The sequence below is a fragment of the Pistacia vera genome, unplaced genomic scaffold (assembly GCF_008641045.1).
Source record: "Pistacia vera cultivar Batoury unplaced genomic scaffold, PisVer_v2 Contig1329, whole genome shotgun sequence".
Classification (NCBI taxonomy): domain Eukaryota; kingdom Viridiplantae; phylum Streptophyta; class Magnoliopsida; order Sapindales; family Anacardiaceae; genus Pistacia; species Pistacia vera.
In genome coordinates this window covers 59,269-83,865 of record NW_022195390.1, presented here as the reverse complement: position 1 = coordinate 83,865, position 24,597 = coordinate 59,269, and the positions used below count along the sequence as shown (strand labels likewise).

General features: G+C 33.8%; 1 protein-coding gene across 1 annotated transcript; it reads right to left on the bottom strand.

Moving 5' to 3' along the window:
* Nucleotides 1–12,666: 12,666 nt before the first annotated feature.
* Nucleotides 12,667–20,285, bottom strand: LOC116122245 (cycloartenol synthase 2-like). The gene is made up of 16 exons (XM_031408137.1): nt 20,073–20,285; nt 19,796–19,987; nt 17,882–17,971; nt 16,119–16,313; nt 15,845–15,929; nt 15,571–15,737; nt 15,018–15,455; nt 14,810–14,932; nt 14,626–14,724; nt 14,485–14,541; nt 14,343–14,389; nt 14,108–14,251; nt 13,585–13,762; nt 13,428–13,508; nt 13,252–13,335; nt 12,667–13,058 (listed from the first exon to the last, which is right to left on the bottom strand). The coding sequence occupies exons 1-16, from the start codon at nt 20,268–20,270 to the stop codon at nt 12,936–12,938; spliced, it is 2,301 nt and encodes a 766-aa protein (XP_031263997.1). The 5' UTR covers nt 20,271–20,285; the 3' UTR covers nt 12,667–12,935.
* Between the last annotated feature and the right edge of the window lie 4,312 nt (nt 20,286–24,597).

The window sequence follows — 24,597 nt, the reverse complement described above, 5'->3', positions numbered from 1 at the left end:
TGATTATTTTTTTTCAAAATATGTTTGATATCATATTTAAGAAAATTGTTTTTTACATTAAAAAGTAAAAACTATAGAAAACTGTGAAAAAGAATTTTGATTGTTTTATGATTTGACGTTGGTTTTTAAGGTTGTGTCCAAAAACTATTTTTGAAAAGAGTGGTTCTATTGACCCATTATTGGGCCAAAGAATCCTTACTTTTTAGTAATTTTTATAATTATATTAAATTATTAAACTAAAATGCCTTCCCTTATTATTTATAAATAATTTGACGCCTCACCTATGTTATAAATTTTAGTTCTTACTTCTTATAAGCTTACTTAAATACCATATGTTAGAAAAGTGAAAGAATTTTAAACCTAAGAGAGAGTTTGATGGAGGAAAACCTTTTGTAGTAAATATATCACTTTACAAGTAATATTATTATTAAAAATAAGTTTTTAGTTGCTTTTTATTCTTTTTTTTTAATTCAAGTTAATTTTTTTTTCCTTCAAATTATCATTAGTTATTCTGACAGCAATAGTTGTTTGTATTGTTTAGGTATATTATGTCAATACGTTAATTTTTTATATGAATTGCTTTTGTTTTTTTAAGTTTTAAGTTTTATGAACTTCAATTTGAAAATCTAAAATTATGTTTTAGGAATAATGATAATGGGTTGCATATAACATTGAGTGAAGACAATTAAACGTTTACTCTTTTAAAATAAAAAAAAGAACTGGAATGAGGGAAGGGTCGTCTCAAAAACATTTGTGACCCTAGGTAAGAGTTACTTTGGGGGTCTTCTAATAATATAAGCATATATTAAAAAAATTATATCAAATTTATTATTCTTGCCTTTTGAGATGTAAAATCACTGGGAGAGGTGGACGACGACTGACAGGCTAACAAGGTCAGGTTGGTAGGGTGTTTTGGAGAGCAAATGTTGGAGAAGCGATGGGTGGTGAAATGAGTGATTTCTAATGCCAGGATTGACCGAAAAAGGCTTGAGAAGTCATGGCCCAAAAGGTATTGGTGGCCGGCGATTGGCAGAGTAAACGGATGAGGTATGATAGGGGTTTTGGTGAGAGGGCTGAGGGGAGGAAGATGGTGGTGTCGGGGAAGGTCAATAACGCTAGGTACATGCCGAAAAGGTTGGAAATGGCTGTCACGGGCGGTGGAGTTAGGTTGCAAGATTCATCAAAAATTGACCAAATCGAGGGCTATCAAAGCTGGGAAAACACTTGGGAAATGATAAAGTGATGATTCTACTCGATTTTGGTGAGAAAATCGATTGAAAACAGCTCCAAACGGTTGGCGGCAAAAGAGAGGTGGAGATGATTTATGTGAATGTCGAATTTTGGGATTGAATTGGGGGTGAGTAATTTGATACATATAAATTACCATTTTAGCCTTTCACTGTTAAAAGAAAATCAATGTATTAATTTAGGAGCGTAAATTGAAATATATGAAACTAGAGGTAAAAACTTACTATTTTGTCAAACTTTAGGTAGGAATATATGTAAAAAGTTTATAATAAATTTGGGTCTTTTTTGCTTTTTTTTTTTGGGGACTCTTGGGTAGACCTAGATGAAAAATTATACACTATTTTTATTTTTGTAATATATTTAAAAAAAATTAGACTCTTTTTTACCCTTTTTTTTTGGGGGGGTGGGCCTAGGTAGGTGTCTCATCTGCCTACCCCTTGAGCCGACCCTGAATGAGGGGTATTAATGAAATTTGTGGGTGTCTATTTTTAAAGTTCGAAAATGAGTCAAGGCATTTTTGTTTTAAAATAGAATTATTAAAATGAAAAAAGGAAACATGTTGGGTATGATTATCTGAAAGTGTCTTCTAACAAATAGTTTAAACAAATATAAGTAATGTTAAATAATAATTTTGGTATTTAATCTGCTCAAAATCTCCTTTAATTGGGTATCATTTTGTTTTTAATTTGAATTTTAAAGAGTAAAACAATTTTATCCTGGTGATCATAATGATTTTGTGAAATGTGACGCATGAATGAGATACATGTGCTTATAAGTTAAAGAAAGTATTAAAAATTGGAGAGAGAAAAAGTTGCATGTTTATGTCATTTTTTATTTGTTTTGTGTCACAGCCAGTGAATAATTCTTCATTTTTTTTCTTAAACACTTATCAGTTTATGTACAACTTAATTAACACTTGTAGTCTTAAACAGTTATCGGTTTACGTACACCTTAATTAACCCTTGTAGGAACATCCTACCATTATAATCATCTACTTTAATAGTGTGAGTAGGAGGATAGAATAATTATACACATACAAACTATTTCTTACAAACCAATGTGACAACCCTCCATGTTTGACATATCATCCTTTTTTAATTGTTTAGTTTATCTCTAAATCAAATTCACTCAATCACTTTAAAACACCTCAGTTTGTATAGATGAATTTGTATGAAAAGTTTGAATATATAGTATTTTTCAACATGTGAAATTCTCTAGAATGTAAATAGTTTGAATTTCAGTCAATTAAATGAAGCAACATAGAAAATCTGGAACAAAAATAAGTAACCTAAAAATTTTTGGCAACATCTCCCCTGCAATATAGACATTCTCCAAATCTACAACTTATAAAAACTTGTAATAAAAAAAATTCACCTAATCATAATAAAACACTTTATAGGACCTCTAGTCCATCCACAATTAATTAACCACATCGATTAACAACCAAATAGTGCATCAAACACTCATCAACTACTATAACCAATGGTCGATATAGCGTTAATTACAACATACAAATGATACGCTAACCTAAGAATTTACACCAATATCTAGGCCAATTAGAGCCAACCATCTATTTATATATAAATAGCTAAATAAAAATAGTGGTTTCCAAGAATATATATAATGTCCAAAAATTAAACACAAGTTTCATATACCGACTACTTTTTAACCCTTTATTAAACCGAAACTTAAAAAACAGGGTGAGAGACTAGCCTCTAAGAATTATAGTATAGTAAATAATATCCAAATAAAGATTTGTAAATGCATAATCATTTAGAAAACTATGTTTTCCAATCGTAATACTCTCTGGCAGAATTGCTCGTTTTGCAACTGGGTTTCTTGAAGCAACCTTCTCAACTCTTCAAGCTCTATATCTCTTAACTCTCTCATAGTAGCACTATTGGAATGTGAACATTTTTTGGTAATTGATAAGAAAAGACAATCAAGAAGAAAAGGCAAACAAGAAGAAAAAGGAATTTAAGTTTTAGGCAAATTTCTAGTTTAGGAATTTGTAATTAAGAATAATTATTTTCCTTTTCTATTGTGAGATGTATTAGGAAAGAATAATTGATTTAGGACTTATTTAAGTTGAAATAGAAGAATGATATTTAAATTAGAGGAGTTCTATTAAGAAAATGAATATGAATCCTAGTAGAATAAGAATGTCCTATTTTACCTATAAATAGGAGAGTTAGAGTCAATACAAGGTTATGAGAGAAGGAATAAAAGAAAGAGAGAATGTGAGGATACAAGGGGTTTTGGTGTAAGGATACTACAGGTATCGAGTAAATACCAAGATGTATTAAACATTATAGGAGCGAGATGTCCGCCTAAGTAAAGGTACTAGGTTGATGGTGTGATGAAACACTTATATCATATTCAATTATTATAGTGAAAACCCTCTCATCCGTGGATGTAGGCAAGTTATTCCAAACCACGTAAAATATCGTGTGCCTTTGTATGTGATATTTGTGCTGTTCTTTATTTTATTTTTTACTCCTTTGATATTCAACATGGTATCAGAGCATATTCAGATTTCCAACATGGTATCAAAGCTTATTTTATTAAGGGACTTGTGGAAGATGAAACATTAGAGCCAAACTATCCTAGACCTGACTCACGCTAAGCGCCAGAAGGGAGTGGTAGGCAGGGTGGCCATGACGACAAAGGTGTCATCAGATTTGGGTGGGAGAGAGTGTCACGCTAAGCGCCAGAAGCAAAAGAAGGTAGGTAGGGTGGTCAACTCCAAAATTCTCACATCGGGTAGGAATGAGGTTGTTGACAAGATGAACTTGAGGAAGAAAAGAAGAGACTACAACACAAGTTGGAGAGAAGAAGCCAACAGTGGGCTAAAGAAGAAGAAGCCAATAGTAGGCTAAAGAAGAAACCAATAGTTGGTTGAAGAATAAGCCAACACTAAGGGTGGAAGGTTGAAGTTGTAGAAGAAATGAGAAGTAAGAGAATGAAGAACAAACTTAGAAGATGAATTACCAAAAAGGTTCAAGGAAGAGTGTTAGAATGTGAACACTTTTTGGTAATTGATGAAGAAAAGGCAAGCAAAAGAAAAGACAAACAAGAAGAAAAAGGAATTTAAGTTTTAGGCAAATTTCTAGTTTAGGAATTTGTAACTAAGAATCATTGTTTTCCTTTTCTATTGTGAGATGTATTAAGAAAGAAGAATTGGTTTAAGACTTTATTTAAGTTAAAATAGGATAATGATTTAAATTAGAAGAGTTCTATTAGAAAAAGGAATATGAATTCTAGTAGAATAAGAATGTCCTATTTTACCTATAAATAGGGGAGTTAGAGCCAATTCAAGGTTATGAGAGAAAGAATAAGAGAAAGAGAGAATGTGAGGATACAAGGGGTTTTGATGTAAGGATACTATATGTATCGAGTAAATACCAAGAGGTATTAAACACCATAGGAACGGGATGCCCACCTAAGTAAAGGTACTAAGTTAATAGTGTGATGAAACACTTGTATCGTATTCATATTATTATAGTGAAAACCCTCTCATCTGTGGATGTAAGCAAGTTATGCCGAACCACGTAAAATATTGTGTGCCTTTGTATGTAATATTTGTGTTGTTCTTTATTTTATTTTTTACTCCTCCGATTTTTAACATGGTATCAGAGTAGATTCAGATTTCCAATAGGCACAAGTCTCATTTTCTGAGTAGATATAGATTACTTGTATAAAAGGCTGCATCTTTAACCAAATTAATTATGAACTAACACGGGATACAACATAAGCTTCTCAATCAAGCTAGCCATGCTAGAATACTCCCAAAAAGAATATTATAAAACTGTTAAATTACCTAATCCATGTAACGTTTCAGCAGATTTGGAATATCAGATTTGGCTTTCACTCCTCCAAATGGTGATCCTATCAGAGTTTTTCCACTAAGAATGAGATCCAAAGAGTTAAGGCCCAACTGTGAATCTGGCTTGTCAAATCCCAACACTATTGTCTTTCCATAACCATAAAGTTAAACCAGAAACACAACATAGATTATAACCAAGGACTTACTGATAAATGCCCACTAAGGACAGGAACCCACAAAAGGATTCTAAAAAAGTGACCACAAAGGTTTCTTGGACTTTTCGTTGTATTTCTCCAAAAAAGCTCAATTACATTGTGAACAGTGCCCTAAAATAGACGCACAAAAACCCTACCTGAAATCCTACACTTTTTCCAATCCTGACAACCCTAAGGACAAATGTCTTTACTTTGATCCTCCTCAGTACACGTGTCCCTTTCTAGAACATTAAAACAAAAGTAAAACATTTACATTTATTTTCTAAGTCTTCTTAGCTTAACCCGTATCTCCTTGCTACTTAAAGCACGACCTATCTTGTTCAAGCTCGCTTCACGATCTCATTACCCAGCCCACTTGATTTGTTATGTAGATCACTTTGCTTTCAGGTTGCTGTTGACGATTGTAGCAATGCTCCTGCATCAGGTGATTAGTTGGAAAATGCAACTGGCAAACCGTAATCATTGTTGCCTCCTGAAAATGCTGCAATTGGTGGTGTCAGTTGGTTATTCAGAAAAGTCGTGTAGGATCTTTGGAGGAGTAGCAACAGTGTGGCTGCTACATTTTCCATAGTTCTCAAGTGAAGTAATCTATTTGTGCAGTGCAACAGTAGCAAATAAATGCAGTTTGGGTTCTATTAGAGGGGTTTAGAGTTGCAGCTTTGACCATGGCTGTAGGGGTGTATGTTTTGTAGAAGAGTGTTAGTGGTATGGCAGAGTGTGTGGTCCATGCAGGTTGACAGAGAATATGCCTTTTTTTTTGGGGGGCGGGGGGAAGGGTGTAATGACTAATGACTTCTTTCTACTAATATGCTCATAAAATATACTTAATAAAATACATATATATATTGACTAAAAAGTAGTTGGGCCAAAATTTTTCTTTACTTAATGTATACATTCTTTACATAGTACAAAAATAACATATACAAAAACTATCAAAATGGTGGACAGTGTAGCCATGTCTCTCCTCTTCGCTTGCCGATGTCCATCCGACCGCATCCTCACCTATTTCCTGCAAAAACATAGAAAGCAACAAGGTGAGCACAAAAATGCTCAGTAAGTAAATCCTCAACTTCGCTATCCCCGTGCATCACTCTTTAATTCTTTCCTTACTCTACTATTTTTCTTCCTCTGTTTCTTACTCTCACTGTTATTTTCTTTCTTTCTACTTCTTTCTATTCTTTCTTTCTTATTCTTTCTATTCTTCCTAACCATGATGAAATTCATAGAAATATAAATGAATAAAATGCATAAGCAATAATGCAAAAAAAAATTTTTCTTTCTTATTTCTATTTTCTTGTTCTATTTCTTTTCTTTTCTTTTCTTATTCTTTGCCGATCGGTCTCGGTTAATGTATGGATTTGGAACCTTGGCCGTGTGAGTGAGTACAGTCCTCATCTACATGCACTCTTGCGGACCGTACGAAAGCTTCTTTCTTCTTTCTTCTTAGGCCACTCAATTAAGGTGGCATGCATGTAGGAAATTTTTCTTGGTACAACCCTCATCCACATACACTCTTACGGGCCGTATAATTTTTCTTCTTCTTATGCCACTCAATTATGGTGGCGTATATGTGGGAAATTCTTCTTAACACTCACGGTTCCCCATCACATCAACCTATCCTTTACTTTTCTTTTAACACTCTTTAATCCTTTAATGCTTATTCTTCCTTTCTCTGTATTCTTAGGGTGGTTTATTCTTTCTTTCTTTATTCTTCATTCTTCATTCTTTATTCTTTATTCTTTCTTAAATTTCTACACATACCCAATTATATGCATATGGATGGCTCATGCTTAAAATTTCTTATTTAATGCACAAATGCAATGTTGCATCAAAGATAGTCATTCTGTATAGGTCTTATTCAAGAAGCCATAACTTGAGTTATACATATCGGATTGCTACGATTTTTGTCTCGTTTTAAAGCTTAGAGACAGGGCTATAACTTTTATGTTCTTAACCCAGTTCAATCTGTAAGATGCCCAAAAATCACTTAGAAAGTCACGGCTGTGACAGGGCAGTTTTCACTTAGGCATTTCATCAAACATTAGTTGTGCATAATCAAACCCTAATTCATTTATCATTCTATTTATTTCTCAAACCATCCAAAATGAGAGAAAAACTCTCTTGTAGCATCACATACCCACATGACAAACACACTCCAAAAAAATTTCTCCAATTCTTCCAATTTCAACCCATCATCAAATCATCACATATACTTCTCATATTCAAATATATCCAACAATAAGCATTATTCATCATCAATCTCATCTCAATTTCTCAATAATCACAAAATATGCATATTTAAAATAAATCTCTACTCACTTGAATTCTTAAATTTTAGCTTGAGTTGGATTTTGAGTGGAATTTACTTACCTTATGCTTGAGTAGTCTCTCCTAAGCTCTCTACTCTTGTTGGATTCAAATCTTCTCTTAACCCTAAGCATAAACTTCATAAGAACTCAACTTTTACACAAATAAAACATGAATAAAGAGCATGAATCCTTACCTTTTGATGCCTTGAATCAAAACCCTATGAAAATCTACTCAAAAGCCCTCAAATTCCTTGGAAAAGTAAATGAAAATTTGAGAGAAAAAGGAGGAGGAGTGTGGGGGTGGTATGAACGAAATAAGGGTTTCAAACCCTTAACATTTTAGTTTATAAACTCACTTTCCCATTTTGCCCTTACTCTTTCCTAGAAATTCCATCTTTGTCCCTGAGTCAATTACCAAAATGCCTTCACTTTTATTGAATTCTCTATGATTTTCTATCTCTTTTCACTCCCCACAAAATCAACTAGTTTTGAGTGAGAAGACTATTTTACCCTTAATGCAAGTTTAAGGCATTTTCTTCATATTCTCTTAAAATAATTCTAACAAAATTTAACTAAGGGCTATACAACATAATTTAAATCATGTACCTCAATGTTTGGGTGTTACAGGTGGGGGGAGAGATAAAAATGGTGGAAAGATGGTAGATATGGTAAAAGGTTTATAATGCATGTTCTTTACACTAATTAGGGTAGAAATTGTACCTTTTTTAGCTTTACAACCTTTGAAGCTTCAAAGGAGTTCCAAGGTCTTCAAAAGAGCATGAAAATCCTCTAAATGTGATCAACCCAAATAGTGTGAGAGAGAGAGAGAGCCAAGACAATGAGTTTGAGTGAGATAAACAATCTTGCAAAAATTGCGTTAAAATGAGATTTCTAAACATTTATATACTTGGACCAATACAAACAATTTCAAATTGTTATTAACTCTTTAATACAATTTCATTATTGTTCCTAGGTTCTTGAAACAATTTCAATTTAATAGTAAGTCTTTGGTTTAAACAAATTTATAACAAAGGCATATAACTTAATCCCATTTTATATATTAGCCCATTATTGAATGTAATCCAATAGTGACCAAATGTCCTTATTGCCCTTGGTAAATGCTAGCTTTCCATGAATAATCATTTCTCACTAATACATGTAGATGCAAAAAATCTACCTTTACCAAAATAGGGTCTGATCCCGTGAGGTTGTGCCACTAGCAATCCGCTGTACCTGCACACGCAAGAAAGCAAGCGTGAAGCGAACAAGAAACACCGAGGTGGTGTTTGCCGTAGGCACTCCGACGCTCAAGTCAGCAAGGCCGAGTGAGTCTAATTTAGTGAGGGTTAGGGAGAGAGAAAGTTACCAGAAGCCTAGTCGGAGACTATAACTACGACAGTGATGCAAAATTCTCGAGAGTGAGAACTACGGGGTCTGAAGGTGTAATGTCTATATCCTCTATAAGAGGGTTGTCTCTGTTTAAATATCGACTATAGGATCTTCGAATCTTGGTAGGACTGAGAGTCCTTACAGTTGAGGTTTCATGAAAAAGGAAAACCTTTGGCTCCTTTACCTCAGTAGAAGAGGGAGTCTCAACGGGTCTAAGACACGAATCTTAGACGAATTAGGGTAATGATAGACCTCTTCGATAGCGTTCAGATAGTATCGGGGTAAGTAGGTGACCTTGGGCTCCAATTAGATCCTAAGTTCAGAAGGTGGTCTAGGATCAAAGGGCCCGGGCCTAGATAAACAGGCGGTGAGGCCTAAACAAATTAGGCCTTTATTGGGTCCAACTAGTGAGAACCTAGGTAGGTGTATCGAACGGACCTGATATGCAAACTCTATTGCAGGCCCAATAAGAATTGGGCCCTAGTCTCAAGCTTTGTTGAAAGTCTTTGTCTTTGGGCCTATTTGGACCGAGGACATTTTTTGGCCCTAACAATACATAAATTCGGATGCATACGTTTACATCCAAACATCGTTAACCTTTTAACGATATGTATTACTCTCTCCTAGTATTTTTTTTTTTTTTTTATATGTGACCACTTAGGTTCATTGTGACCTAGCCGTGGGTAGACTTGGCAAAACGGGTCCACACCCGCAGGTTGGCCAGTACCCGGATAAAAAATATAAGGTACGGGTCTAAAATATTATACCCATTTTTTTAGACCCATACCCGGCCCAGCCCGTATAACTGACGGGTTATACGGGTGAACCTGCGGGCACCTGTGGGTACCCGTTTTTCCAAATCTGAAATGAATCCCTAATTTTATCACGCGCGCCTCTCATTCTCACTCTCAGTCTCACGACCGCATCTCATCTCTTAACTCTCAGTAACTCAAGTCTCTCACGCCTCTCAATCTCTCATCACTTTATCAGTCAACTGAGTACTCCCGCCGTCACTCATCCTCATCAGCTCATCTCCTCTCTTTGATGTCGTCGGCTGGTAAACAATTTGAATGCTGCAAGGAATAAACAGCTTTACTTTTTATGCATTTCTCTCTTCGCAATGTATTATAACTTTAGCCATATGGGTTTTGTCTTTTTCCTTTTTTATTTTTTGAAATATTTGGGATTTTAAAGTTCTTGGATTGTTAAGGATTAATATACAAATGGGTTGTGTTATCTTCAAGTTTTCTTATTTGGGTATTTCTTGATTTTCTCCGTATTTTTTTCTAGGTGTTCATTTAGTGTAAGGTTATGGGTGGATTAGATTATGTTTAATACTTGTGAACTTGTGTGTGATTCCATGTTGATATGTTCTGAAATATGGTGACTGGATATGGCAATTTTTTTCAATAATGCTTGAAATAAGAGAGAAGATTTAGAGTTTTTAACTGTTGTTATTGTCTATCATGTTATTTCTGGATTTTGTTCATTCTTTCTTAATCCGAGTGTTGTTAGTGAATTTCTGTAATGTTGTATATACATATGCTGGGATATCAGTTCTTTCCTTCTATGTGATATTTGTTAGTAATTAACTTTTAAGTTTTGTTTAAAGTGAGTCTAATTCCTCTTTTACGATTATATTTTTATTTCCATTAGTCCAGTTTTATTACCTTTTTGGACTAAAATAAATTGTGTTTAGGATTTCTTCTCTACCGACATTCTAATTTCTAGCTTGTATGCATAATCATCCAATAGACTAGTCTTGGTGTTGTTCCCTTATTTGTCTTTTCCTCTGTTCTGTATCAAACAAACTGATTTTTGGACTGAAGTTTCTACTTTGATATTGTAATATATGAATTAGTGTTTGATATAGAATGAGACATGGAGAAGTGAACAGTAGTAATTGAAGGCACTAACACTTCGTGGGGTCCAATATAACATGATTCCTAAGAAAAATGTTGGAATGTTTATGTATCTAAATTAAGTCAAAATTGAATTGAATTTAGAGTAGTTGATTTAGGGGGTGTAAATGTAAAAAATTAAAATTGCAGGAATTTTGGGGGTGTAACTATCATAATTGAAAACTGTTAGGGGTGAAAGAAAAGCTAAAATCTAGAGAGAGAAAAAATGGGTCCACCAGCGGGTCTAACCGTACCTGTATAGGGTAAGGCACGGGTCCAATATTTTGGACCCGTACCCGGCCCACCCACCAGTTTTGCTAGGTCTAGCTATGGGCCCAATATCATATTACGATATATTTTGTCAAAACTTTTTATGATTGAAACTCCCACCGGTCATGGTAGGCATCTAGCAATGCTCCATAACCTTAAGCCACAATGAAATTAAAATCCAATAAACCTTTTTCAATCGTATGTTCCATATAGTAAAATCCTCCGTCGTCTAATCCCGATTAAGAATGAGTTCATAGTACGTCAAAAGCCTTAACTTAATCTATAATTGAATCGTTAATCAATACAATTGAACATGTCATCATGAAACTATTTTACATGTGACATTTTATACTCTGGCCAGAGATTTCTTTTTTCCAGTTTCTATTGACATTCAATTGGGAACTCGAGATCAAACTATTTTAAGTCAATGGATTCTATCTTGACCATGACTTGTCCTCACACATGAATAACATATGACCAAACCGGCTTCTTGCACAAAATATAACTAGTCTCATGCTTATACACCAAATGAACTGTATGCATCTTATGTCAAATCCAACCATGAAGTCTCAAAGTCTAAGGATCAATGGTACACTAGTACAATTCTAAGATGTATCGGTGACCACATTTCAAATGTCCATATGTATCATCGTAATCGGTCATATTCCAAATGTCCATGTCTACTAGTATGTAATGTCATTGTCCAACTAACATTACTTACGTAGGGAATGCTGTAATGATTTGATCTTCTGATGACCTGTATCATCCAAATATTTCACATGCAATATATATAAGCAATAAATTAACATGTGAAATAAGAATACTTTCTTTTATTAATAAAATATTTACAATGCATCATGTCCTGAAACCGATAACACAATTGATTCCTAGGGCATACACTAACACAGTTTATGCTTCTTTACTTCTCCCAAGTGTGTTTTGGAGGTATTTGAGTGCTGGCAAAGGCTTGCGGCTACAAGAATCTACACTTTGCAGGTTATGCAGCTTATGGGAGAATGCTAATTATGCTAATTGTTGGGAAGACTGTGCAGTATGTGCTGGTTTTGTTGTTCTAAAGAGACTTCTTCAACTTGTTTTCTACTGCTGGGAGATTTATAGAATTAGCATGTAGCAGTTTGTACAGATGCTGGGATATTGTTGCAGATCTTGCAGCTTGATTGGTTTGTGCTTATGTTGATTTTGTGTATAAGGATTGTATATCCTTGATGCTATTGGCTCTTTTTGTTTTTCGATTTCTTGGGCATGTCCAAGATTTTCGGCTCTAAAGGGAAGTCCCCTTCTTAGGTTGTAATTCTTTTTTATAATTACTGGTTTACCAAAAAAAAAAAAAAAAATTGAACAGTACATGGTACCATTGAACCAGAACTTACTCGACAAGGTAGGTTCCAAGGTAGGAAATAGGAATTGATACTTTTCAAGTATGTTCCAGTTCCTAGTTCTCAACCAGGGTATCCGAACCCACTCACCCCTAGTTAGATGGGCACCATAAATACAATCTATTTATCACATGGTTGAGTAGTTTGACCTACATTATATAGTAGTTTCTAGATCCACTACCCATAGCTTAATATAGGAACAAAAAGTTACATTGAGGAATTGAAATACAAACCCATAAATTACATTGCATTATCATTTAGCCTTACATAAGCATTTAGGTTGCCACTTAAAATATGTTTCAACATAAACTTGTTATATTGCATCTTGCATTTTTACCCCTTCATTATGTGTAGTGTTATTTTGGCTTTAATCTCTACATTTAATATCTTTCAGAAGACAGCAACACACGATTGCGATATTCTCCCAAAGCCCATATGGGAAAGATATTTCTATAAGCTGAATAACTTATCATACAATTCTTGTTGAAGACTCCGATGATTTCCTATCAAAATATAAAGAAGAGTGAACACATTAATTTCTTTGAAATTAAGAATATGTTTCATTTTATAAAGTCATTTATTTCTATATTACAAACTAGTCAATGCATAGTGAAATAAAGCATGGCGTCTACTTTGTTATTAGTATCAATTTACATAAAGGAAACTTGCACCTCAACAGTAAAGTGTCTTAGTTACCTGTTGTGGGAAATCTCCATTTTCCATTTGTGAATTAATTAGCACCTTAGCTGCACGATGCAATGGAGCTGGATCTCTATGGGCCTAATCCACAAAGAATAACCTTCTTCAATTTTGAATAAGTGATTGTGTTTATTTTGTATAATAAAGCAAAAGCATATATTATTTATATGTACCTGGCCAGCTTCAATGAGAGCTAACATTGCCCATGCAGTGTTTACTATATGTGGTTTGTTTCCTTCAAGATTTGTGTATTCCTGTTTATAAGAAAACAATTAAAATAACATATATATTACAGAATAAATAAAGAAATAGAGAAAAGGGTAGATTTACCTTGGTTTGGCTTGAAAGATAGCTCTCTCCCCAACCACCCGAAGGTAGTTGTTTTAATAGTAAAAACTCACAAGCTTTTCTGATACAATGGCTACTTTCATATGTCTTTCCACTACTCACCAACCCTTTTATCCCAAACCATGTTCCATAACTGAAGCACACTCCCCACGACCCATACCTATTTTTATTCATTTCACAAAAGTCTTTTAATCATATACTTCTAATTACATAGTTAATATTATAGAATATAATATATTGATAATATCAATATAGTAGAAATTGTTAATCAATCATGGTGATGGTTCTTGATGAATCATGAAACTAAAAATTGGATAAAAAGAAAACTATCATCTGTAAAGTTACATTGACCAATTTTAATCAAACAATCTTTCTATATTAGCATGGCGAGATAGAAAACTGCCTCATATAAGCATATTTTATACCCTTAAAGAAAATTTGTCAACAATTTTTTCTTTAAAAAAACAAAAAATTGAAGCTGGGAATTAACTAATAAATAGTTTACCATGAACCATCTACTAGTTGTATGCTCTCAATGAACTCGACTGCCTTTGCAATAGATATTTGTATTTCTTTAGTCCGATGGCCTGGATACTTTTTCATGAATGACTTTAGACCTTGAATTGCTGCTGATGTGCATTCCACATACCTGTATATGTGTTAAGTTTGAACTAATTATTTGAATCACCATTAAATTATACGATTCTTATTGATAAATTTATCGAGTTATATGATCTTACTGATAATCTATCATAATATCGCCAAATATTTCAGCCGGATTCATGATCTGAAATAGAGGCATATATATTTTACTGTGGTTAGAACTTTAAATAATTTAATTTGAGGAATCCAAGGAGAGATGAATATTTATGAATTACATACCTCCAACCATGCATAAGATCTGGTGAGTTCATATGACGCAAAACCTCCATTCTTGTTCTGTAATATAATTCATACAATATTTTATTCGATAGTCTCTTGTATAATTAAATCAATTCATTTGCATGCTTAATTGAGTGATACCTGTAAGGATAAAATAACATTAACAGCTTCGTATAATTGAGTTGCTGGTATTGCTTCTCCCACAATATCATATGACATTTGTGACAATAAAATTGCTGCCTATATAATAGGATTAGTTTAAAACTTAATTTAGATAAATGAATTAAAAAATATACAATTAAGAAGTAATTGAGAATTGGAGTACCTTTAATCCTTCAGCAGTACAATCGGATACAGGCCAACCATTATCTGGGGTAGAGAAAGGCCATCCTCCCTTGGAAATGTGGCGATACCAAGAACTTAGATCACCAGAGCTGTCTGCTGGGACCTAATTTAAATTGAAAATAGATTAGTTTTCAAATGAAGTATAAAGAAACAAAGGTGAATTTCTAATATCCAAATTGATCTCATACTTGAGTGTTTTTGATGAAATAGTGTGCTTTCTTAAGCATGGAGGAAGCGACATATTCTGAATCAACAAGATTAGTAGAAAGGATGGCTTGAACAGCAAAAGCAACATCCCAGAATTGAGATCCATTGTAACCTTGCATTTTCATTCCATCTTCAGCTATCCAAAGATAGTCTTTAATTCTTGGAAGGTGAAGCTTAAATGGTTGAGAATTAGGGTCCTCCACCCAACAACACACCATGTTGAGTATTTTACTAACAGGACCAAGGCATATATATTGAGTGTTTTCATCTTCATGGTGGATGTGTTTCATTACTGTCTTGAGAGCAGCTTCTCTCATCACCTTACGCAAAGGCCATTTCATTAGAAGAGGTTCCACAAACTTGTCAATGCAACCCCACATTATGTCTTGTATCATTGGGTGAGGGTAGTAAAGGTCCTCCTAATAAATAGTCAATGCAAAAACTTCAATTAATAATAAGTCCAAGTACAAACAAAATTAATTAAGAAATATAATTGAGATAGAGACAAAAGACAAAGAAAGAATTAAAGAATACCTGGGCACATTGATTCCTGGCATGGTCCCAATCAACATAGTGATAAGGAAAAGTGTAAAGCTCTTTCCTAAGAGAAACAATAAGAGAGTTAATTGGTCCCACAAATCTTTTGCCATACAAATATGACATTGGCAAATATACCATGCGACTGTGACACCACATCCGTCCTGCATTTCCATTACTATCATCAAATTTATATTAAATCTATTATAAATTAAATTAATACACTTTATTTTTTTTTAATAGAAAATAAAGAGAAATAGAGAATTGAAACCTGGATGAATGGGAAGAAAGTGAGGGAGAAGCCACATCTCAGGAAGTAGAGGATTATTGCCACTCCACTCGTATACACCAAGTATCTGCAATACATTTTATTCCTTTTAGCTAGAGTTATATGCATTCATAATTTAATTGATTCCATTAATTATTTACTCAAATTATGATAAAAAAAAAAAATACTATAATTGAGGAGATTCAACACCCATTTATTAAAGAAATTAATTATAGTAATACTGTATAATGACGAGAAAAAAAACAATTAAACATACCGAAAGCCACATCTTTCCCCAAGATGGTATGGACGTGACTCCACCACGATCAATGATCCATTTTCGTGCGTTCTCTACGGCGCCATCTCCACCGTCCATTTCCTCTCCAAGTAATCTCAAAGCCACATAGGAGAGCGCTGTACAAAACATTGTGCTGCATCCTTCTATGTGTAATCCCCAACCCCCATCTTTGTTCTACAATATGGTTATTATTATTGTTAAATTTAGAAATAGTGATATAATATTTTTCGGTATTGATTTAACTTCTTACTCATAATAGAATGTCAAACATCAAATTTATAACAATAAATTTGAAATTCACAACAATATATTAAAATATAAAAGACCATATGTTAAATTATATATAACTTGTTTATTAAATATCAAGGGTTAAGTATACTCAGTTATAGTATAATTTTTAATTAAAATGAACGAACAAGAATGAAAGGTTTAAACTAATATAAATTAATCAAAACATTTCTGTATTTAGGTCATTTGTTAATGGTCCTTCATACATAGTTAATCTCAATGACAGAGCCAGCACCAACACCAACCCTGAAAATTAAAAAAAGGAAAAAACTCATAATTTTTATAAATCTCTTATTATATTAGAAATTCTATTCTAAATGGTTTTTAATTTAGTTTATCTTTAGGAAATATTAAAACACGTCAAAAAAATTTGTAACTATATTGAATAAAAATATTATCAATAGTGATAATGTTTTAATATTTATCATTATACATTGAAAATTATAAATTATATCATTTTTTTTTTTTTTTAATTTGCCCATCTTCACTTGAATTCCTGGCTCTGCCACTTATTCATCTCATAGCATTCGTTTTATTCTTATTTATTTATTTTTCTATATGAATTTATTATTTATCATATAGATTGTATCGACAGAAACTATATGGTATAATCATGGGTTCAAATCTAAATTGGTTCTAGTATTCTAGATGATATTACTATCTTTAGGCATGAAATAAGGGAGAACAACATTTTCTCACCCAAGGTTGGCCAAATGACACTTTCTCACCCTTCAAGTTTCAAAATGACACTTTCTCACCCTTCGTTAGGTTCTGTTATGTTTCCCGTTAATATTTTACTGATAAAACAAAAATACCTTTCAACAAAATGACTTTATAAAATTTTTATTATTTTTTATTTAGCCAAAAAATCAAAAAAGAAAAAATAGTTAACCCCACCTAAAAAGTTAAGAGTAATGCTATGGAATTGTTTAAAGTTAAATGACCTTAATATTCATTTATTTATAATGTCATCTATATCTCATCACTATTATTCAATAATCTACTAAATTTATAATGTTTTTCATTTTTACCAATTAACATAAAAAATCAATATTCCTAATTAATTAAATAAACAAAGGAAAAAAAAATATTTACACTTGAACTAATAAATAATCGAGTAAAGACTTTGACTTAACTAAATTTTAATTTATAATAAACTAATAAGAAAGAAACTATTTAAAGATATTTTCGTTTTTTCAGTCAAATATTAACAGTAAATACTAACAAAACTTGACAAATGGTGAAAAAGTGTCATTTTGAAACTTGACGAGTGAGAAAATGTCGTTTCGCCAAACTTTGGGTGGGAAAATGTCGTTCTCCCCATTAAATAATTAGGTTGGAATTAACCCCAATGACATAATTGGACAATATATATTACTAAAGCTATAATTCTCCATTATAATATAAATTTTATTATATATATAATTTGAGTGAAAGAAAAAAAAAAAAAATACCTGATGATTATATAGATAACGAAGCATCTCTTTTCGGTATTCCAGATGTAGTATTGTATTCAAGGCTCCCGTAACAAATAAGCCAATCACCTAAACAATATAAATAAATAAAACTAATTTATCACCTCGTGCATGATAAAACTTGTAGTTAAATATTTAAATAATGTGCCATAAAAGATTTGGAAGATCACTGTTCATTCTTATAAGCAAGCTCATCATATTCTCTGATTATTTTTTGTACCAAATAATAACTTCACTTAATAAACCCTGTCGGTTCATTGAAAATTGGTTCTCTTACAAGCAACTTAGCCAAGTGTAACTATCTCATTTAGATCCATGGCCAATAGAAAACATTTTTTATGATTAAATTAGATTTATTATTTAACATATCTTGAGCAAGTTTACGACAAATGATGGATAAATTAATTCAACTATAAATAATATTCATGCATGCAGTTAAATATTTGAAAGTCTACAATAATTAAGTTTTCAATTTAAAAAAATCAAAGAAAAGATAAATATACTAAGTTTGTGACTGTGACAATATAGGGACCATTTTGTGAAAAGGAAAATAATCTAATTTATTATTTCTTATTTTATTTTGAGTAAACAACATATTCCCACCCAAAGTTTGACGAAATCCTAAGTTGGTACCCCAGGTTACATTTATTCCAAATTCTCACCCTTAAAGTGATCAAAAAATGTTTGATGTAACGATAAAGGGGTAAATTGGTCATTTTACATGGGAGGTGCACATTAGCAGACCGTCACCTCTAACACTCCTCTAGCGCATGTTAGTAGACGGCATCCCCGACGTTTTTTGCCCTTTTTTCAACAATTCTTCCACCCAAAATCACCCTTGTCACTACCATTTGAACCCTCATCCTCCCCTCTACAAAACCATACCCTTCACAACCCCTCATCACTCGTCGATCGCCGGCCACGACAACCGCGACATGCTACTAGTTTTTGTCGGTTTTCAGCTATTTTGAACAGCGACAACCCCAACCACCACCACCATTTTGACTCCTCGTATCCTCCCCTACAAAACCCCTACCCTTCCCAACCACGACAGCTTACCGTTTGCCATCCACCACTTCACCAAAAAAGGGCTGATGAACACAAACTCTCGACCGGCGAGCGGCGATGAAATGGTTGCTAGGGGGTTTTATAGATTTAGAGACGATGATTGCATTGGTGGTGTCCAATTGGATTTTCGCCGTCAAAATCGACCGGAATCCAGTGAAGAACACCGAAACCCTAAGCCTAACGACGCCGACGATTGGAGGGACTACAAGGAAGGTGATGGAGATGACCAGGGGGTTTGACGTCGTTAGAAATAGCCCAGATCGGGCTGTTTCTGATGAGGGTCTGTAGTGACTGAGGGTGTTTTTGACATAATTTGAAAATAAAATGGTAAGTTTTATAATTCTACTAATTTAGGGGTTAAAACATGATTTATTAATTTGGGGTTAAGGGCATTATGGTACTTGCACCCTCTAAACCCTAAAAATTGCTAACACTATTATTTTAAGGGTGGGAATCTAGAATAAATATAACTTGGGATACCAACTGAGAATTTCGTCAAACCTTGGGTGGGAATATGTCGTTTAGTCTTTTATTTTTTATGAGAAGGTTGCTATCTGCCTATCTCCGCATGCAGTATGTTGTTTTTGTCACTTTATATGATAACAACAAAATGATTTTCTCAAACAAATTAATTAATACTTGGGTCTTCTTGATTCCAACGATACTTAAGTGTCTTTTAATGAAAACGCTAACATGTATTATAGGATTAATCCAACATTATACTTTTATTTTTACAGAATTAATTTGAGTTTATTTTTCATATATTTTTAAAAATAATAAATGTTTAATGTAATATTGATAAAAACGAAATAGAAGCATGCATACCAAGGCTGGAAGAAGAAAGAGAGGGCCACCATAGTCACCAGGCCAGAAGCCATCCTCAGTTTGCAGAGTTGAATAGAATCTCAGACTTCTTCTCAATGTATTTCTCACCACTTCCTCTGTTATTTCTTCTTCACTTTTTATTTTCATCAGATCAGGAAGCACCATCTTCTCTATTGGATTCTCTTTTGCAAACTACATACAAACATTAATAAATCTAAACCTAATTGATGCATCTCATATAACAAACTACATATATATAATCTTAATAATTAGTTACCTGAAATCTCATAATGAGATCAGAACTATGTTTTTGTTGAAAACGGTTTTTGGTGAAGCGATTCTGAAGTCTTTCAATTTGTGCTTTTTCTTCAGGAGTTCCAAGCTCTGGTTTGAATTCCCAGAACTGTCTGCCTATGTGATTGTTTACACTTTTAATCCATCCATCATTTCCTTCTGAAAACTTCAGCTTCCACATTTCTTTTTTCTTTCAACTACAATTCCTTACTCTATATTTCAAGTTAAGTGTATAGGTCAATATATAGACATTCTTGTGACAAAGCAATTACAAATTAGCCCTACAACTCCATCACTTTCATTTTAGAATATGGTCAAAATTAGTTGCTTCTAAAATTATTATTATGTTTTTTCATCCAAAGATTCTTTCAACAACTTCCAAAAGCTTTTAACACTGCCCTATTTTATTAATTTACAGACATTAAGTTGTTTACGGATATATAACAATATATTAAAAAAATTAAGAGATTGGTGTTATTGATTTGTTTCTTGGTTTGACAAAAGAATCAATTGATTTGTTTAATAATAGATTGATGTTTTTTGAGCCATATTAATCTTTTTGTTGAACAATCTTTTTATTAAAATACCGGAGCAACTGGAAGACCATGGAAGCCAATATGAAAACACTGATGTCTACAACGTGTTATAGTTTTTAAGGATTTTTTTTTTTTTTTTTTTTTTTTTTTTTTTTTTGATGACCTAGTATTACAATATAAAAAAAAAACAGATTTTAATCTAGATCAGTGCTTTTATGACTAATTCTAAAATAATTGTCACGGTCATCGTAAGTCTGTCACAAAAAGTAATTTTTAACAAATGATGTTGACCCATGGACAGACTTTTTAAACTAGAGCTCTTGACATAGAATCTTTTTAGGGGGCGTTTGGTTGGGGATTATATGGGATTACTGGGGTAATATCATCTTATATTACTTGATTATCATGTTTGATTGTCAAGTAATATAAGATACCGGTAATCTTCAAATACTAATAGTGGTTACTATTGATAATATCGGAGGTAATCTGATTACCTCTATTTTCTTAGATATTTTGAGATTACTAGGGTTATTTTTATTTGTTACAATTTTATCCCTTATTAATAAAAATTTTGGACGATAATACCCCTACTTTAAAACAAATTTACATTAATATCCTATTTCAATTTTATCCCTGTTTAATTAAAATTTTGGACAATAATGCCCTTATATTTAAAATAATTTACAAACCACCATTGCCGCCCAGCCGCCACCACCATTGCCACCCAGCCACCACCACCGACAGCGGCCAACCACCATGGGCTGCCGCCGGAAATCACCAGGAAACTCCAGGAGGCTTCGATATGGCCGTTTCCGGCCATATTGATAGCCGAAAATGGCCATATCAGGCCAGATCTGGCAGCTAACGGGCAGATCCCTGGCCATTATCGGCCAGATCTGGACGAGATCTGGCCGTTAACGACCATGGACCTGGCCGGAATAGATATGGCCGCTAACGGCCAGGTCCATGACTGATAATGGCCAGGGATATGGCCGTTAGCGACTAGATCTGACCTGATATGTCCATTTCGGCCATCAATATGGCCGAAAACGACCATATCGAAGCCTCTTAGTCACGGTCAGCTACTGATGGGGACTTTCGAAGACTTTCGATGGTGGTCTATGGTGGCGGCAGGTGGTGGGGGTGATTTCGTAATAAATTAAAGTTTTATATAAGCGGGAGTGTTTTAACTAAATCTGAAATATTGGGGGTTAAAAGAAATTATTCAAAAATTAATAATAAAAATAATATTATATTAATATTTGAAAAGGGGACAATTTGGTAATTTAAATAACATACCCACCAATTTATTCCCCATAACCAAACATATTAATATAACATACCCACCAACTAATCAAACACATTTTTCTTAAGATTCCCAATAATCTTCCAAGGTAATCTATCTTTCCAGTGATCCAACATTCCTAGTAATCTAATATTCCTGAACCAAACGCCCCCTTAGAACAAATCAGTTGATTAAAACTTGATATAAAATCTGTCTAAAGCAAATCAGAAGATGTTGTTTAGATTTGAATTCATGATGCAAAAGCTTTTTAGAGCAAATAAGTAGCTTAAGGCTTGATAAAGAACTTGTTTGAAGCAAATTAGTAATGGTTGTTCAAACTTAAGCTCTAGATGTAGAAGCTTTCTGGACCAACGAGCATGATCTAAAGTGATAATGATGGAATATAGAATGTTGTGATTAAGCCTTGATTCCAGAATGTTGTGATTATGCCTTGATTCCAGAATGCTGTGATTACACCTTGATTCCAGATATTACGTTTCATCAGTCTTCCTGATTTTATGTAATTATGACTTTATTACAAGATTGTATTTACATTCTTACACCTAAATTTTTGTACAAATTGGACAACGTACAAGTATACAAAATATACAAAACATAAAAGTTCTCTGTTATTTCTTCTCTCTTTAGGCATACTCTAGCAATCCTTGTTTCTTCCTTGCCATTCTTATCAAACTCTAACATGGCATTAGAGCATCTCAACCTAATCCAACTTCTACTCTTCTAAATTTTTGTTTTGTCCCTGCAAAATCAAACATATATTCAATTAGAATCCTTGAATCTAACCACTTTTTTCTATCCCTACAAAAAGACATAAATACTGGGTTAGAACAACCAATCTCCTCAAAATCCATATTGCAACCAATCCAAACACAAACCCTATAGAACAAAGCCCACCCTTGCAGGCCCAAAATGAACCCATAGTGAATCCAGCACCATGCCCAACTTTGGGTGCCCTAGGCCTGGTTTCTGATCCTTCTGAAACCAGCCCAAATCCATCTCCAAATGACCCAAATTCAACTAGCCCAAACCTTACAACTGGCCCAAATCCATCCTCCATCGAACCAAGCCCAAATCCATTTCCATACCCTTTTGGCATAACGGATTACAACCCGGGTCTTTCTCACCAAACAAGTACGAATTCCTACTCGTTTACTTTCCAAATGCTTCCATCATCAACCATAGCCCTAAACCAGGTGATGTGTTGTATGCACTGGCCTCAAATGGAAAGGAACTGGTCCTTATCAAACAACCATTAACCGGATCCGACAACTATACCACCTCGGCTCACAATTTCCAACAAGCCCTCATAACCTAGGACAAGGAAAGTTTCATTGATGACATAGTCCAACCACCAATCGAATTAGATCTCCACTGTCACTAGAAGAGATGTAACATGCTGGTCAAACCTTGGATCAGCAACTATTTATCCTCGGAAGTGACGGTCAAACTGCCATCGACTAAAATAGTTGTTGAAATGTGGACAAACATAAAGGATACGTATGGAAAGTTAAATTTGGCTAAAATTTTCCTCTTTGGCAACAATGTGCCAACATCAAGCAAGGGAATTCAACGGTCAAGGCGTATTTCAACAAGTTATCCATCATGTGGACCGCATTAGACATGGTCGAAGAGATCTTTGATGGACCGCCGACAACCCTCAATCAATTAAAAAGAATTCATGACCAAGAACGGCTCAGCCGTTTTCTCCTCGGCCTCAACGAGGCTTTCCTTCCGTTCAAAACTAAAATTTTGGCCTTCACCGCATTTTTTAATTAGCCATCAAAGAGAAGAGTCAACGGTGGGTTATTATAGACAATGCTCATTTTGGCAACGTCGTTGCTTTTGTTGGTGCACAGACAGCATCCTCAGCCTAATTGGCTTCAAAGAAAAAAAATTGAGTAAGAGACTAGGGCTTCCAAACCTTGCAAATGATGTCCTTTTATATGAAAGAACGAACGGCCCAAATCAAGTTTTGCAATCCAACGGTCATAAATTACTCTCTTTTACAAGGATCCAATAGTGCTCATGCAACCACATCACACAGAGGGTCAAATGTGTTCAACTGGTCCAATGGGTCAAACTAGTCAAACATGTTTAAATGGTTAAACGGGTTTGCATCCTTCAAAGCGGGAAAAGGAAAACTGTTTTGTGAATATTATAAGAAAAAATCATACTCGAGATAATTACAAGAAGTTACATGGGCATCCCAATACGACCAACAATGACAAAATTGGCAACTCGTCCGTTCATCAAGTTACCATCGCTCCTGCTAGAAACCAACTTTCAACACTCATGATCAGCACAGAATAGTACAATCAGTTACTTCAAATGCAAAATCAAATTACACAAGCACCTATGGCATCTTAAGCAAGTACATCTTTTTGCCTAAATTATTAAAGATGACATCTGGATAATTAATTCAGGGACTAGTGATCATATCATTTGTAACCCCTAATATTTTTCTCATTCCCATACATCCATTAAATCATGCACTTCTATTCGTATGCCGAACGAAAGTATTGCACTGGCCACCCACATAAGAAATGTTCTCCTCACTGAAAACGTAGTGCTTCAATTACAACTTGTTTGAATATAAATGAAAATATTGCCTTTCTATCAAATACCCATTAGGGGTCAAGAAAATGCAAAAACCAAATCAAACTAGT